At 36.1% G+C, this 17147-nt stretch overlaps 1 protein-coding gene across 1 annotated transcript; it reads right to left on the bottom strand.

Annotated features, from left to right (window-relative positions):
- Window positions 1–826: 826 nt before the first annotated feature.
- LOC147867118 (nucleobase-ascorbate transporter 12-like) lies at window positions 827–12649 on the bottom strand. Its single transcript, XM_087314880.1, has 11 exons — window positions 12430–12649; window positions 10790–12359; window positions 9662–9759; window positions 9423–9593; window positions 9153–9253; window positions 8879–9014; window positions 8719–8769; window positions 6027–6314; window positions 5343–5577; window positions 4975–5258; window positions 827–1221 (listed from the first exon to the last, which is right to left on the bottom strand). The coding sequence occupies exons 2-11, from the start codon at window positions 11505–11507 to the stop codon at window positions 1000–1002; spliced, it is 2304 nt and encodes a 767-aa protein (XP_087171006.1). The 5' UTR covers window positions 11508–12359; window positions 12430–12649; the 3' UTR covers window positions 827–999.
- Between the last annotated feature and the right edge of the window lie 4498 nt (window positions 12650–17147).

Below are 17147 nucleotides of genomic sequence, written 5' to 3' on the forward strand. Positions count from 1 at the left end.
ACTCAATGCCAATAACATGAAGTTGTATGCCCTTGGTATGTATTCACCCCGATCCCTTGAAGAGAAGATGTCCTGCTTGATTTACCTCTTTCTTGAGAGTAGACTGCTTGATCTATGGAATCTAATTAACTGAGGTGAAATTCCCCATCTTAAACTGGCAACATCAATTCATCAATCGAAGACCATTCAAATTCAAAGTACCCACAAGCAGATCATCATATATAACTTATGCATTGACTGATATCAATGCATCAATTTAACTTCAATCTTTTGAAGTATATCCACTGCCAAACGCCATCCTCTATGAAGTGCAGATTGATAGGCAACACTATTTTGTTACCATCTTTGACTATTGTATGTGTTTGAAATATCTCTTCACTCTATCACCTAAAATTAGGCCCCAATGTTTTACTCTCATCATCTTAAACATGTGAATCCAAATAATAGCTTTATTCTCGTTTCCATCATGAATTTGACCATAAATTCTTTGATTCTTCTCATCTTTACACCCCCATGGATATCCTTCTTGTTTTGTTTCCTTGGCTCTCTCTTGATGGCTTCAATTAGCCAACATTTTCCTTCTACATCAATCACATGGAATGCATTTCCCCTACACTTGCTTCCCTTATAATTTGAATTCTACTACACAATCGATGATGAATTAACCTAGTACTACATTGAACCCAGAAGAGCCAAACTTTACGAGTATACGATTTCTTCTTTGCTAACTTATGCAGACTCTTTGAATTAAATCTTAGACAATTAGAGTGCGGCAAGGTGGCAATTATTTTCATAGTACTTAGGCATAAGGGAAGAATCGATCAACTATGATAACAAAAGCAATGAAAGAATGATTAAATTTTGTTTTTTAACATCCAAAAAAAACTTCTCATTTTTTATTGAGACAAAATGCCCCAAAAAATAATCGGTGAAAGCCCTTTGCTTTGCACCTTGATACAACAGAAAACTATGTTACCTTGTAGATATCATGCATTCTCATCATAATCCAACGCATTTTGCCCAGCTGAATAGTTTACCCAATCTGTGGGGAAGAGAGTATACCTTTACAGCAGCTATGTCAGTGAGAAGAATAGAAGGCTTCGACCAAGGATATGTACCCCTTTCTTCTTGATTCCCTTCAACGGTATTATCAAGGAAGAATGCCACTAGAAATGCAATGGCCATATTCATGGAGAGGGTTGTGTTCAAAAAGAAGTCAAGCTGCACAAATAGAGTAAAATATTTTTATTAGGAGCTGTACTCTAGGCAGTAAGTCAAGTTTTTACTGACCCATTCTCTTGGACTTGTACCCTAGTGGTAAGTCTAAGTTTTTACTAACCAATGTACCTGGTTTCAAATCTCATTGTATGCACTAGTTTACTACATGTGATAGGAGAACGTAGGAGTTGAATAAATTGAAAGGCCCTCAGAATCTCAAGTTGGAAAAGTGACACCTTAAGATTATAGCACATGCCTTTTATATACTGTTATCTACTATTTTTTACATATTACATACACTAGTTTTTTAGTACACTGTATATAGTATATTGTAATCTCAAGATGGCTTCGTTCATAAGGCAGATGTTAATAAGTACCAGAAAAATGATGGCAATATTCAGAAATGACGGATGGTTGTGAATACATCTAGACAAAGACATATGTCATTGGTATTTGTGAGTCCAAACCCACTTCATGCACTTCTTGTAGTATGTGTCCACCTAGAAACTTACTTTGTCTAATGTTTCACCTTGGAGGCCTGAGCTACCATCCATACTTTTCTGCAGCCAATCATTTGCCGTCATTTCAGCATATCACCTCTTTTCAGAGAGGTTTCCTAAGTGGGATGATCTGTTTTGCATGCAAGAAACCATGGTGGCCAGGACGTATTGCCACTCTAAAAGATCAACCAGCCATAAAGCAGTAGACTGATGTTCAATATCAAATTCTGAGAAAATACATGGTTGTGAAGTCTACTAAAAGCTTATCCAAAGGGAACACTGTGTTCAGCCCACGAGTGTGTGAATCAATTCCAGCCAGATTATTGGACATAGATGCAGGCCATAAAAGCGTCAAGTGCACCAGAACACTCCCAAGGTCAAACTTCTAGAAAAGAGGAAAAGTAAAGTTCAGTTCAGGCTGAGTATCTGGATGAAAATCCACGCTGAACTGGCACAAAATCCCTAAATGAGGAAAATGTAGATTGGACTACCTCCCAAGCTAACAAGGTTAGACAACGTGCCAGACTCCAACATATGCCAACCAACCATATAAAGGTTTATCAGGTAAACCCCTCGGGCCCATTTGTGTCGTGATGAGTAATCTGGTTTTTTCACTTTATGTGGTCAACAGTTTCAATAATCTATCATCCCTGAGATGTAGAGATGCATCTATATACATAGCCATCACAATTTTCAAAACTAGGGCCCCGTTGAGAACTTCCAAAACCATAGGGCAGAAGGATTCAGTAGTAAGCAGTCATTGGTTAATGTTGAGGAAATGACACAAACCAGGTGGATATATTGTCTGTGTCAGTTCACAACCTGACAAATTATCACGGTATTGTTGTGACAGACCGACAAATGAGGTGCACAAAATTTTATCCTGGTCTTGGAATCAAGATCTGATGAAGGGTAAGAAGGTTTTAGGGCTGTCAAAGAGTAGTGCCACCTGTTGGTTTAGTTCTTTCTCCTACTGCAAAATAAGAATTTGTGATTTTGTTTTTTGTTTGAAAAATAGAAAATTTGAACTTTCTTTTTTATTTGCAAAAATACAAACTTCTAATTAAACCTTCCTTATCCTGTTTGAATATCCACGCAATAATCTCGTTTTTTATCCTCTTGTTAAGATATTATTTTCTTCTCTTTATAATATAAGCACACAACATCTGCTTGATCTTTTATTGCAAACATTCTTAGGTGTCAATTGATGTTTTCAAACATCTAACAAGGAAGAATGTTTGTATATTGTAACTACATTATGTATCATTCTAGTATATTCAGATATAGCTAGCAACCCCGCTCTATCTGTTAATGCAGTGGATACACTTCATATAAAAGCATACTCAAATGCATAACGAGTCACTAGGGACGCCTTCCACAAAAAATGGTCTACAAGTGTGGAAATGAGGAAGCTTTCTAACTACCTGGGCTGCATGTGGCTACACTCTCTTCATCAGCAGAGGAGGCTCACTCTCACAGCACTCTTTTTGAGTCCCATTGGTTATGCCTCTGGCCTCCCAAAGATGTTAAAATATCATCTCTCTCTAAGATTCGGCTGGATATACCTTTTGGTTCCATAGGTCACTTTGTCCTTTTGAAGACGTTAATATGACATTTCATTTCATTTTTCTCATACCAGACAGGTTGGGAATATAACTTTGGCTTTTTGGTTCCATAGGTCACTGTTGTACATGTGCTCAGACCGGTTGGAAATAAAAACTGGAATTTAGCTGGGTGGTGAGCAGAAAAATAGATGGCCATTTGTTAACTCAACATATAGAAATGGTTTTGCTTGGACCATGCTATCCATGAGGGGTATCTTGTTATTAGCCTATCTCGCTCTTTTTTCGATCATATTTGCAGCATATCAGGTGTAATTATCATATAATGTCCCTATAATCCTGATTCGTATTCATTTGAATGTTCAAGTAAACATGCATTGAGTCGACATGGAAAGAGAAACGGTTTGGTTTCGTCACCAAACCATTATTTTCTATATTGCAAAATCTGCCACACTATTGATTGATTACAATGTCTGCCATCTGCTGTTGTGTATCACATCTTACATTACATGGTTTATTTTTTCATATATAATTTTCATTAGTTCTATCATGATACCTTGTTCACGCTTATCACCTTACCTACATTGGTAAATGACTTGTCCTTAAATTCTAACCTGCACAATTATTGTATTGAAAGGTACGATCTCAGAAGAAAATGTCGCATTTGAGTGTCTTGCATATCATATAAGGACATAATCCTCTAAGTTTGGGTATTACAGATCAATTTTATATCGTCAAGTGAGAAAAACAATGTTCAGTTATCAGCATATTCTTTACACTACATCCGGCCATTTCCAGTGGCCCCTTCCTATCCTAGTCCCATGTGACAACAGCTGCATATCATTCCAGTATATGTCGAATTCAAGTCCCCTATCAAAAAGTCCTGACTGGCCAACTTCTCTGAAATGAATAGACATGGAAGAATGAGGAATAAGGAAAAGTTTAGAGCAGAGTATAGGATGGATCTCTGACTTGAATATCATAGAGTCAGACGCAACCTGAAGACCTTAATGAAGGGCACTGAATGTGAATTACAGCGTGAGCATCAGGAATGAAGGTTCACACACCAAAAGACAAAAAACAGGGTCATTGATCTCTACAAAAATAGAACTGAGCAAGTCACCCAGCAACAGAGATGGACAGCGTCATGAATAGCATGCAGCTCTGATACCATCCTCTGCCTATCTTGACACAGCAGTGAAACCCATACCCATAGTGGAAAAGGAAAATTAACCGAAGGGAAGTTCAGTGAGGAGAGGTCGACAGTGTGAAGCAAGCAAAACAAATCAGGATTTAATCACAAACAGCAGAAGGAAAGGACAAGAAAGGATGCCATTGGGGATCATGGGTATTCATCAGTCAGCAGGCGAGACTGGTGGACCAGATCTAAGTATTAGAACGGGAGAAAGAAATGTCCTAGAAGAATATGCTAATCCCAAAGCACTGCGAACAAACTGGATGCACACATTGAAGCACAAAGTACTGACTTGCTGAATCAAAGTCAAACGTATCCAGAGCAATAAAAGTTGCTTGGAGGGATCAATCGGCAGATCACATGCTCACATGTGATTCTCAATGTCTGACTTATGGTAGGTGTTCTACTTATTTGAAGCCTAGAGCGCACGTTAAATAATATCTTTTCTCATGAAAAACAAATATAATTCAGAACTTTCTATTAAGTCTTACATGCTTACCCCTACAAAACCAGTTCGAATTGGACCATGTGCAGCAACTGTGTATGGCTGAAAGAAATTTGCTGTAGTTGTCGGAGTTGAACCTCCAGCATATTGCTGAAAGTATACTGGAACAGATAATGATAAAAATATTGACGACCCCACAATTATGACATTGCGTGACCTTCCCGTATCACTGTATCGCATATTGGATAATCCAAGTGCTGTAACCATTATCCATGTGACAGATAGCAAAGCTGCAACAATGACCTGAGGTATTGATGCAATAAGAGCACTAATCTTACCTGAAATCAATATCAGAATAACCACATGAGACTACAAAAATTTGCCTTTTTTAAACAAATATGTGCATTGTAAAAATTACTTACCAAAAACAGAGGCAATCATAAGTATACATGCTCCACATCGAATGGCTTTGCGGTTTCCTATCTTTGTAACTGCGATAGTATGAACATTTTCTGTCAATGTAGTTACACCCGTACCAATTCCCCATAGACCAGCCAAGATACTGTTTAGGCCCTCCACGCCAATCGCTCTCCCAACAATTCCAGGGGTCGGGGCTCTTGTTTCCACGAGTAAAGATGAAGCATGGTATGACCCAATCTGATTATCAATAGTTTGTATAAGAGTTTCCTTTTTTTAAATGGAAAACTATAGGATTCGATAAAGCAAACAGGGAAAAAAGCTCCCTCCCAAATATCCTTGAGTCTTTTCTTTATTTCCCCAATTTTCCTTGAATTGTTCAATTGATTAAGGGGTATTTCAAAGTTTTTCCCATATATAGAGATACTCTGAAATACCCCTGGGTGTTTGTTTATCCCCCAATACCCCAAAGTTTTCTTTATTTCCCAAAATGCCCTTGGCTAACCCTAAGTTTTCTCAAATAGCAGATATAAATGAGCAGAAAAGGATGAAATGACCATATAAATGCTCAAATAGCACATTTTTAGAGCTTGACCAAGTTCTTTTGGGAACCTAAAGAAAAAGTTGGGGATATCCTTGAGTTCTATCCATATATATGTATATAGATATATATCAAAATGAGCACGCACCGAGTCTATGGATGCAATAACTGATGCAACCATCATTACGCTGATAGTTTTCCATTGAAAGGTTGGCATGCCCCACTGAAATGGATAAGGAAACCGGAACCATGCCATCGTTTTCAACGCAGTAGAAACATCTGTACGGCAATGCATCATTGTGAAGGCATGTTTTCTACATGCTTCTGAAATAATATTTGACACAGGTACATGGACACTACAACCATTATAGGTATAGACTCCGGCTGATGTCAGAATAAATGCATATGCCCAAACGATCACAAGACCCAATGGTATCTGTAATTTCAGGGAACAAAAAATAAAGAATTCATAGATCCAATCACGCCACGCAAGTACATACTACTATATTGTTTTAATAAATTGTAAGATTAACCTTCACACAATTGTACGTCATCACAATTATCCATCAATGAGATAAACGCAGTCCAAGATTCTATCAATAGCTTATTCTTTGATTGTTGCATCATCAGCAAGGTTAGAAGATGCCAAGACTTGGTAATGGCATGACTATCTAATCTACAACATAATATATCTATTGCGTGTTCATGAGATATGGAAATTTGAAGTGATAAACTTTATCACTTTGTATGTTTTTCTGAGGAATTGCAAAAAAAAACATGCTGAGACGAAATATTTTCTTAAAACAATTGTAAACTGACACTCTTACAAACATGGATTTTCTTATCTAATCATGGAGCCCAACATTGAGAACTGATTTGTGCTTCTCAACCCTAGCAAACTAATTTCATTGTTATGTTTTAGCCTCCTCTCATCTGTTTTGGACAACTTATTATCTCTAAAGTTTGCTATCACAGATGGGCCCAACTTTTAGGAAACGTTGGTGGCCAATATACAGTTTGTTATTTGCTAATTGTTGGGCAGCAAAAATTTGTACATTCTTGTAAGAAACATTAGAGCATTTTAACTGATACAGAATAGAAGAGATGGATAGGAACATGATTTAAAATGTTGCCTATCCTTTATGAGCACATAAGTAATCAGCTTTTCAGTTGCATATAGGCATTCTCCATAGTCAAATTACGACACAGCCTTTGGCTACTAAAGGGACTACCATCGGCATTAAATTTAAATTACTGTCTTTCAAATGAAGCGGACCTATTTTAAACTAACGAATATCAATAGGCCTATCATCAGTTCCCAAAGCATTATTTTTCTGATTAGAAGAAATTTCAGCCTTGTTACTTTCCTCTGATTTGGTAGTTACACTATCTGAAAATGGAGCACCTAATTCTTGATTTTTCTAGCATGTCCAGATTTATCACGTGATTTGTGCAGTGTACCTGTTCTAACTACTACCCCTTCCACCTTTGAAGTGCCATTAGGATGGGTTACATCAAGGGCTTCAAAGGGAAATTGGCCTTTTGGGTATGCTTTCTAACCTGAATAATATTTCTTTTACCACTATGTTGCTTTAAATCTCTCTACTTCTGAAAACAAAATGACAATGAGGTCCTGTATAATCGTTGAGTTTGCTATCCATTTGAAGTCTTATATGACATTTTAAGTTTCTGAGGAATTGTCTTGCATTTCTATACTCGCATTTTTTATGCAAAAGAACTTCTGAATATTCCATTCTTGAAAGTCTGTTGTATTTCCTTAGAGCAAGTGTCTCAGAGAACAGAGTAGACTCTTACTGAAGTAATTATCCTACAAATGACTCCTAAGATGAAGTTGGCACTGCCTACTATGATACATAGAAAAATAAAAACTTGATGTATGACCACTCAAGTAATCAGTTGACAAATAGAAACTCGGCTCTAGAATTAAAATGGTCCCCAAAATACATATGGTGCCACCTCAGTCACTAAGCCAACAGTAGGATAGAAGATTCCAGATTTCACAATGGAAGTCTGTTTTGTCGAATTGATGTTAGATGTTTTTTAAATTAGAGCTTAAACTTCAACAAATACAAACATGTTCAGTGCTCCTGAGAGCAGATTCTAATTTATCAAAGACAACTGCTGCCCAGTTGAATGGTTCAAAGTATTTCAGCTAAATTGTTTTAAAGTTGCGGTAACCCTTTTTAACATTCTAGATTTTGGGCATCTCTATCCAACAACATTTGAATGGAAATTATAGAGAATATCCATCCTCTGATAATGAGACTTTTTTTATGTTCTAACTTGTAGACATTTCTGTGATATCTATCGATAATACTCAAATGGAATCTATTAAAAATAAATATTCTCTTAGTAGCCATTGAAGTTTTTGCAACAACTTTGTCAAGCTTGTATTTTTTTGACAGTCTAAACACAATATCTTTATAGATTTATGATGGATCAAAGTGGAATAGCAAAATCTTGGACAAAATGGCTGAGTAAAAAAGTCACCCCTGGTATATTCATGAAGTGAGGAATACGCCTTCAATAGGCACATACAATGATTTGTAACTGCCAATATCTTTTCATGTTCTTCAAACCCTTCTTGAGCATTGTACACGCACATAATATGATAGTACCAACAATCCTAAGGTATCCTTAATGTATAATCTCAATACAGATGGATATTATTATTCATTATATGCCATAAAATTAAATTCAGACAACATCTTGGGGCGTCAAAAACTTCACATTTGATAGTTTAAAAAATAACTGTTAGGGGAACTATATTCTATAAGAGTCACTCAAAAAGAGATTCATAAAGAATAAGATATACTTACTGCATACACCTGGAAAATTCGATAACCAAATACCAACCTCCGCCGCAAGTACTATAAATATCCACAAAAATTAGTTATCAGATATCACTGAATTCGCTGTAATACAATTAACTTCCGGCTCTTCAGAAATTCTAAGCAAGAAATAGACAGCAAGATTTACCAGCGAGAATATGAGGACCACAAGAATCTGCGGTAGGCCAATCTCCAAACAAGATCCAATAACTGGAAAACCATATGTGAAGAATGCTAGGCCAACTGCAGCTACAGTTGCTGTAACAACCACAGGGTTTACCAGCCTACACAGTCATGTAGGTACAAATAATGTTATTGAACAATGAGTGAAAATTCGCAAACATTTAATTCATACTGAAAGATAGAAAGAACATGTGTAAAGTTATTCACAAAAATCTGAAAGAGAAGAAAGATTGAAAAACCTGAGTAAAAATGACATCATGCCACTATATCCCAAAAGCATTTGGAATGCAGATGCTACAATGACAGCACCTTGAAGCTCTCGCATAGTATGCCTAAACCTCTACCAAAACAAAGATTCAGATCAACTTAAGCATATGAAATCCAGAATGTACAAAATTGTTATTCATCTGTTTGCAGATAACGAACATCTGTATGATATGGATGCATGTATGTATGTGCATATGCATGCGTATCTATACATAGAAAGAGAAATAAGAGAAGCAGCATACATCTGTGCCTATTCTCTGAAATTCTGTGGCATTGATAATTGCTAGAGCAGGGGCAAGGTAGACAAATGAAGGTCCTTGAACCAGGGGCAACCTTGAACCCAAGTAAGTGTTCATCAAAGTTGCTATGCCCGTCACCATGAGAACAGATGAAACCACACCAGCAGTATCTTCCTGAATAGATTAGTTTAATACAGCTGAAAATACTCTCACATATTCAAAATATGACGAAAATGACTTACATCACTGCCACCCATAGCTGGAACAATTATTAAAGGAATGAGAACAATAGATCCAACCATTGAAAGATAATGCTGAAGGCCATATAGTGTGGAAGAAACTGCATGAGAGAAATTAAATTAAATTAAAAATAATAGAATATATATAATAGCCATGATACCTGTTATTTACGTGTCATGTGATCACATGGTTTGTTGTATTCCAATTTTCTTGACCAAAATTTCTCAGTTTGTAGAATATAGAGTGTAATTGAAAGAAAGTTTGGTATATTTTCAATTTCTAAAGTAAATTCGCAAAGAAAAATCATAAAATATATATAATTGAATAGAGTTTAATTAAAACTAATTAAGCTGGTTCAAAGAACTTTGTAAAGGACAGTTCCATACATAGGTTTGTTTTATGAAATAATTTGGCTAAGAGAGGCCATAATTCTGAGTTATAAATGGGATGGACAGTTATTACAGAGAACTTTCCAAAGTATTGCCTCTTACATGTATAAATCTTTCATTTAAGTACCTAATGCACAGACATACACATACAAATATGTGCTTGTGGTGTTTAAACAAATTTCCTCTCTCAATAAATTCTCGAAGAAAACAGATTTGAATGTAGAAAAACCTGAAGATTCTGAGAAATTCTACAGCGAAAAACCTTCTTTGAGCAATGTCTCAAATCACAGATGTCAAAATCTGTTTTTAGAAGACTGAATAACTTTCTCTTCCTTGAAGTGCTTCGTATGAAATCACCAAGAAAGCAAAGAGAAGTACTTTTGAGATGAACACCTACCAAGGCTATCATAGTAGTTCCTTGCATATATTGTCCATTTAAATGCCCAATACACATATTTCTATAAGTTGTTCTTAATCTATTAGCTTGAAGGATTACGCAGAAGCATTAATCGTTTATGATACTCCCTTCCGTGCATAAATTTTCTATGTAAGTATCTGAAACACATTAGTATAAATAATGCCTAATCTGTGATCCTAAAGTGAAGTAATAATCAGCTATGTACAAAGCGAAATCATGAATGAAAGTACCTGGACGCACAGTTCTATAAGTAGTGCTGAATCTTTGATGTTGTGGAATAAAAAGCATCGTATGATTAATTTAGCCTTGAAAAAGAAACTTACCAACTCCAGGATTTCCGGTGATGTCTAATTTTGAATCGTTTGATGACACATGGTCCCGAGTGCAATTGCTCGAAGAAAGTTCAATTTCTGAGTCTGTACTGTCAATTTTAGAATGATAATGTTTATGTGATCCATTGAGGTGATGGTAAGGTCCAACAACAGGAATATCTGATGATTTCTTCTCTTCGGCAATGCTTTCTGGACGCAATTTCAGTGAAGAAGGATCAGGAGGAGAAAGAGAGGAATTGTGATGAATGGGATGAGCAACTATGCTTGCTGGTCGAAGATGATGAAACGGCGGCGGCGGAGGAGGAGGAGGAACAATACTAGCTGAAGTATTTGACCTTGAAGGAGGAAGAGGTGGAGGAGGCAGAACTGTACTTAGAACTGTAATGTTTGATCTCGGATTGTTATAGGAAGAAGAAGAAGAAGACGGATGTGGAGGAAAACTAGGAATCTGTTGTTCAGGGACAAATCCTGAAGTTTTATTCGTAGATCTAGCTTGCTCTTGATCTATATTTAACCTTTTCTGATCAACTCGATGATGATTTTTCATGGAAGGATTTACTGTATTTCTTTCTGTAATATTATTATTCACAGATTCCATATCGCTAATTGCAGACTCTCCTGAGACGTATGTACTAATGTGGCCAGTTCGCTTGGCCCAGGATCTGAGAACTTTAGAGTCATGGCCATGGTCTAGAGGTAAAGGTTCCATGGAAAATTATATCGATATAGATAGATTGATTGAAAGTGTTTTATTGTACTGATCTAAAATAACTAAACACAAAGATGCAAACTTCTTCTTCCTCTGATATGAAATTAGAACTCAAATAACTGCAAAGATGATGTAGCTTCATTCTGTTCTGCTTAGTATTTTTCTCACACAAAATTCGACCTAAAAGAAAGTTTGTTTCTGCTATTGGCTCCGTTTCTGATCCGAAGTCTGAAATGCTGCCTTTTTTTCTGTCTTCTCTTCTTTCTTTTCTGGAAAAACTACAAAGGTCCAACTTAGCATATTTACTGAAATGCTTCTGCTCTACAGCTTAATTATCCTGTGTGTTTGAGAATGTAGCGCGTAGGGATTCTTGATTCACCATGGCCACTGTGATCTAGCGGATCCATGGCAGATAATTTATCAAGCTTTCTGCGTTTTCCAAAAGATTAACCAGCAAAATTACGTACTGAGATTCTTGCTTCCGTGTAAAGATAGTAGAGTACTTGCTGTGGAGAATCGCTGCGATTCTCTTGTATAAATTTGAGCTTTATACTCCAATAAATGAGTACTTATTCTTGTTCAAGGATCAGCCTTCAATATACTGATTCCTGAAGGGTATGGTTTAGTTATAATTAAGCTCATGACAACTAGCCCTGATCTAATTATAGACTATAAGTCTTTTCTAAGATCTACTCACCTTAGGAGAGCTAAAACGCCTGCTTATAGTTATTAATTCCCTTCAGCTTCAGCTTACTTCTTCCTCTTCTTCTTATTCAGCTTAGTTCTTCTTCTTATTCTTCAGCTTACTTCTTCTTCTTCTTCTTCTTCTTCTTCTTCTTCTTCTTCAGCTTTCTTCTTATTCTTCAGCTTTCTTCTTCTTCTTCAGCTTACTTCTTCTTCTCCTTCTCCTTCTTCAGCTTACTTCTTCTTCTTCTTCTGCTGCTGCTGCTTCTTATTGATTAATTCCCTTCTGTTTCAGCATAACTATGTACTGAATCATGCAAGGCTTCTTTCTTTCTTCCTTCTTCTTTCGTCTCCTTATTCTTCTGCTGCTTTTTCTTAATCCTCCTCCCCTACATCTGCGTCTCCTTGTTCTTCTTCTTCATCTGCTCAATTCCCTTACGGTTCCGCTAAATCCTCTTTCCTCGTATTCTTCCTGCTTGGCGATGGCGATGGCGATGGCGATGGCGATGGCGATGGCGAGCTGTGCACAGACAGTCTCTCCACTCCAACTGAAAAACCAAATCGCAAACAGAAAAGAAGAAGAAAATTTAAGAAAATTACAGAAATGTCCTGTTCAGGGAATGTAAACTACAAAAATGTCCATTCATTCATTCACCAACAATTCTTTGTAGCCAGCCTTATATGCGTGTTTTCTTTTTCTTCTTCTTCTTTTTGCCCCCTTCTTCCTCTTTCTTCAACTCTAAGCCACGAAAAACAACAAATGGTGAAGACCCACAATTCACAATACCCAAAACAATTCGACTCAAATCATGTTGCCAGGCGGCTCGGAACAGTAGACTTGGTTTCGCACTATAAGATGATTAAGTAAAGCTACTGACCTGAATCAAACCGTCAGTCGATGTGAAATAGTAGGCTTGAAATCATGTCATTAGGTGATTCGGAATAGTGGACTCGAAACTATAAGATGATATGAAACAATAGACTTGAAATCGTGCCATAAGGTGATTCGAAATAGTAGACTCGAAACTATAAGATGATATGAAATAGTAGGCTTGAAATCGTGCCATAAGGTGAATCTTCAGAATAGTAGACTCGAAACTATAAGATGATATGAAACAGTAGACTTGAAATTGTGCCATAAGGTGATTTGGAATAGTAGACTCGAAATTATAAGATGATATGAAACAATAGACTTGATTCACACTACTAGATTATGTAAAGTTATAGAGTTGAATCAAACCATAAAAGGATGTAAAGCAATAGACTCGAACCATGTTGTAAGGCAATTTCCAAACTAGGCTTGATTCACATGATCAAACAACGCAAAACAATGCAAACATATATATGTATTTGTAGTCATTGCCCTACCAATTGGATCATGAGAAAGTGTTGAGAGTAGAACCTCATAACAAATGGAGACATACACAAGTTTAAGGGGATGGACTTTGTTAACAACGTTCTCGTGCTCTAATGATTAAAATGTGCATTGAAGCTCTTCGTGATGTATGTCTCTTATTAGCCAATGTATCCATGTGACCTATGAAAGTGAGTAGAAGAACATGAGATTTTTGTTAGCGCTCACATGAGATGTTTGGGAGGAAACGATGGCAAATTCAGATTGATTAAAAGTAACACGTGAATTTTACTCATTTCCTTCACCTATCGACATGTTTCCATTGAAATTTATGTAATTTTCTTTCATGGAGATTGTGTGGATTATTGTTATCCAATGTGGGTTTTCAAGCAACACAAAAGTACCAACCCGCATTGTATTCCTCTATATCAATCACCCTTAGTATGATTGAGTTTAACATATGTAAATAAAAATAAATAGATGCTCTTTTAAAGCATGAATACTTGTTTTTCTAGAAATCTAGCAGCTTTACAGACGAATTTACTTTCGAATAAGCTTGTTAAAATATTATGGGTAGTGGATCTACATATATCAAAATGAAAACCTCAAAAAGATTTTGCGAGTCCATATTATATGGAGGGAAAGGCCAAATCCAATTTGGTTGATGAGAAGGATTTTCCAACAACACATACTTTTAAATGTATTTTCATAATTGAAGCACTCGGTCCCCATGCAATTCGTTCTCCTTTCATATCAATATTGAATGCTTATTGTTAATATCTTTCAAATTATAACATTGGCAATATTTTCTCTTTTTAGAGCACTATCAATTGTTATTATTGATGTCTTTCAATGATTTTATGTCGTTGTTAGTGACTAGAAACACACACCAATCTCAAAAGTAATATATTTACCACGAGGTTGATCACAAGTAATGTCATACCGATTGTTGATCGTGATTGATGAGCTATATTCTTGAAACAAAGTATATAAAGAGGCATTCTTATTACTTGGGCACGTGGTCAATCTCGAGATTTTTGTAATTGATGATGAGTGAAATTTGAGATGTTGTGCAAAATATGGTCTCAAAGCTACACATTCTTATGTCAGGTACAGTAAAAAGTAGCATTGAGCTTTGTATACCCTCAATATACACGCAAGATTGATACATCATGTATCGTGCAATGAGCCCACTTACAACGGGAGTTCATGGTATAGGCTTAAATCATAGTATTCCCATTAACTTTGTGTAGATGCAAAATAGAAAGTCGGGTCTTATTGCATATATCTCACAAAATGATACATGGAGTATTATTAAGTATCAACAAACTCACAATAGACGAAGCAAAATTTTACATCAGCCATCATGTAACCAAGGTTACTTTTGTTGAAAGTTTGTAGCCCATTTGCATGTGATATCATGAAAGGTGCAAACTCAAGACCATTTTTGTCTTTAAGTTGCCTCCTTGTGATTCTCTTGTTCAAATTTGTTGTAGGTAAATACATATTTCGAGCACTCTATGCATATCTTTTAATTGTAATGATTTTGCATGATAATGCGCATTTTCCTTTGGATGGAATGAGACATACTCGTCTTCCAGTAGTTACTTTTATATCGATAACCATTTGACACTAAATAATTTCATCATGAGTAACATATGAAATGGTTTGAACCAATACCCAACTTGCATGCATTTTTATTATTATTGAAACAAATACATTTTTTATTATTAACTCATGCATTGGTATTCACACATGGTAAAATCTAGTCTGACACAAAATCAAATCTCACCAAAATCATAGGCTCATCCTCAGAGGATACAACATTTCCCTTTTAGTTGTCCAAAGACGTGCAATGTGTTTCGTATCATGTTCACTTTCTAAGCCACATGAAAATTTACGACAATGATCCGGACAAACAAGTTGTATTTAAATACATACTTTTATGGTCTAAGCTCTAATTTGGATATATTTCTTAAGAGTACCATCATGTGTCGTGAAATGAGCAAGTACATTTTTTCTATGTCATGTTGCCATTGTAATTTGTACATTCATCAAAGGAATTACTTACTTTGTAAAGTGATGAGAATTCATAAGTGAATTCAATCATTGCAACTATTATAACATGGCATCAACTTAGAGAATGATATTTGGTAACTTATTTCCCCCTTTTCTTCTTTTTTGTTTTATCTATTCTATGCAATTGTATACCAACCACATGATCCCACCAAGAAGTGTGCATTGGCCTTCGAGAAGCACATTTTTTAATGGAAAAAAGCTTCATTACCGTCCTCTTCTCCATAACCATATCTCACCTACAACCACATGCTTTCTACATACATGCTTACTACATACATAACCATATCCAATTGTTAATTGTCATAAGATTGAATTTTTTGAGATTCGACTAGAGTCTAATCACATCCTTTTGAGCTTTTGTGTAAAAAAACATACAAGAACAATTGTGTCAAACCTTGGCCCTTCCATAAACATGTTAGCCATTACACGAGTGCTAATTTATAGTCTCCTTCAAGTCATAAAAGAGAAGATGGCCACGAGCATGCATAACTATAGTCTATGTGTTGGTTCATATGAAGATGAGGATGTGGCATACACATAGTGTAGATGACATTCAAATTATGGATCTTTTATGTCATGTGCAAAGTTGTGACAATGAAGGGGTAAAGTAGATTAAGGTTGTCATTTGGAGGTCCTAAAATCCTTTAATGGCTTCATGAGAGGTCACGACACTTGTTGTGTTGTACCCAAGGGCGAGTCGAAGAACATGCAAATACATCTCGGGGTACACACATGGCCATGAAATGCATCTGTAGTTGTTGCCCGTTGGAATGAAGAGTATATATGTTTTGTGGTATAAATTGGGGGCTAATTTAGTAAATTATCCAAATTAACCAAACCTGGTATGTTTTGTGTGAAAGAACGTCGTGGTTAGTTTAGTAAACATTCCGAATCAAGCAAACCAGTTGTTTTTTGTGTGAAAGAATGTAGGGGCTAGTTTAGTAAATGTTCCAAATTAAGCAAGCAAACCTGGTATTTTTCGTCTGAAAGAACATCGAGGCCAAGTTTCATAAATCATCCTGATTAAGCGAACTTGGATTTTTTGTGATGAAAGAACGTCGGGGCTAATTTAGTAGATATTCCAAATTAAGAAAACATGGTATTTTCGTGTGGAAGAACATTAGGGCTAGTTTAGTAAATTCTCCAAATTAAGCAAACCTTGGTATTTTTGTGTGAAAGAACGTCGGGGCTAATTTAGTAAATATTCCAAATTAAGCAAACCTGCCTTGTAACGAGTTTCTCCATCTCTCTACTCGACTCTGTTTTCCTGCCGAAAGCAGAGAAGATCGATTTCAGGGCATTTGGCGAAGAATGAAAATCTCGTTGGTACTTTAATGTGAGACCTACACTTAGATTTCAGCGAATTCCATTTGCAAACACAAATGTACAAATTTTAAGTGTTATGCATTTAATTCTTGTTTGGTAATCTTGCAAATAGATAATTATTTAGATTTTACTGAATTTATTCTTCTTTGTTTTGTTTTTTGATAGCATTAACAATCCTAAACAATCATACATTTGTT

Source organism: Azolla caroliniana, unplaced genomic scaffold, assembly GCF_043228905.1.
Source record: "Azolla caroliniana isolate FFs.n. ecotype wild unplaced genomic scaffold, voAzoCaro1.0.p SCAF_2, whole genome shotgun sequence".
In the NCBI taxonomy this organism is placed as follows: Eukaryota; Viridiplantae; Streptophyta; class Polypodiopsida; order Salviniales; family Salviniaceae; genus Azolla; species Azolla caroliniana.

Excerpts from the sequence above, each read along its gene's own strand:
- LOC147867118 (XM_087314880.1), bottom strand. The coding sequence starts at position 11,507 with ATGGAACCTTTACCTCTAGACCATGGCCATGACTCTAAAGTTCTCAGA. Across the intron at positions 9,760-10,789 it reads CACCGGAAATCCTGGAGTTG|TTTCTTCCACACTATATGGC; the intron begins GTAAGTTTCTTT and ends TCTCTCATGCAG. Across the intron at positions 8,770-8,878 it reads TGGTCCTCATATTCTCGCTG|TACTTGCGGCGGAGGTTGGT; the intron begins GTAAATCTTGCT and ends GGATATTTATAG.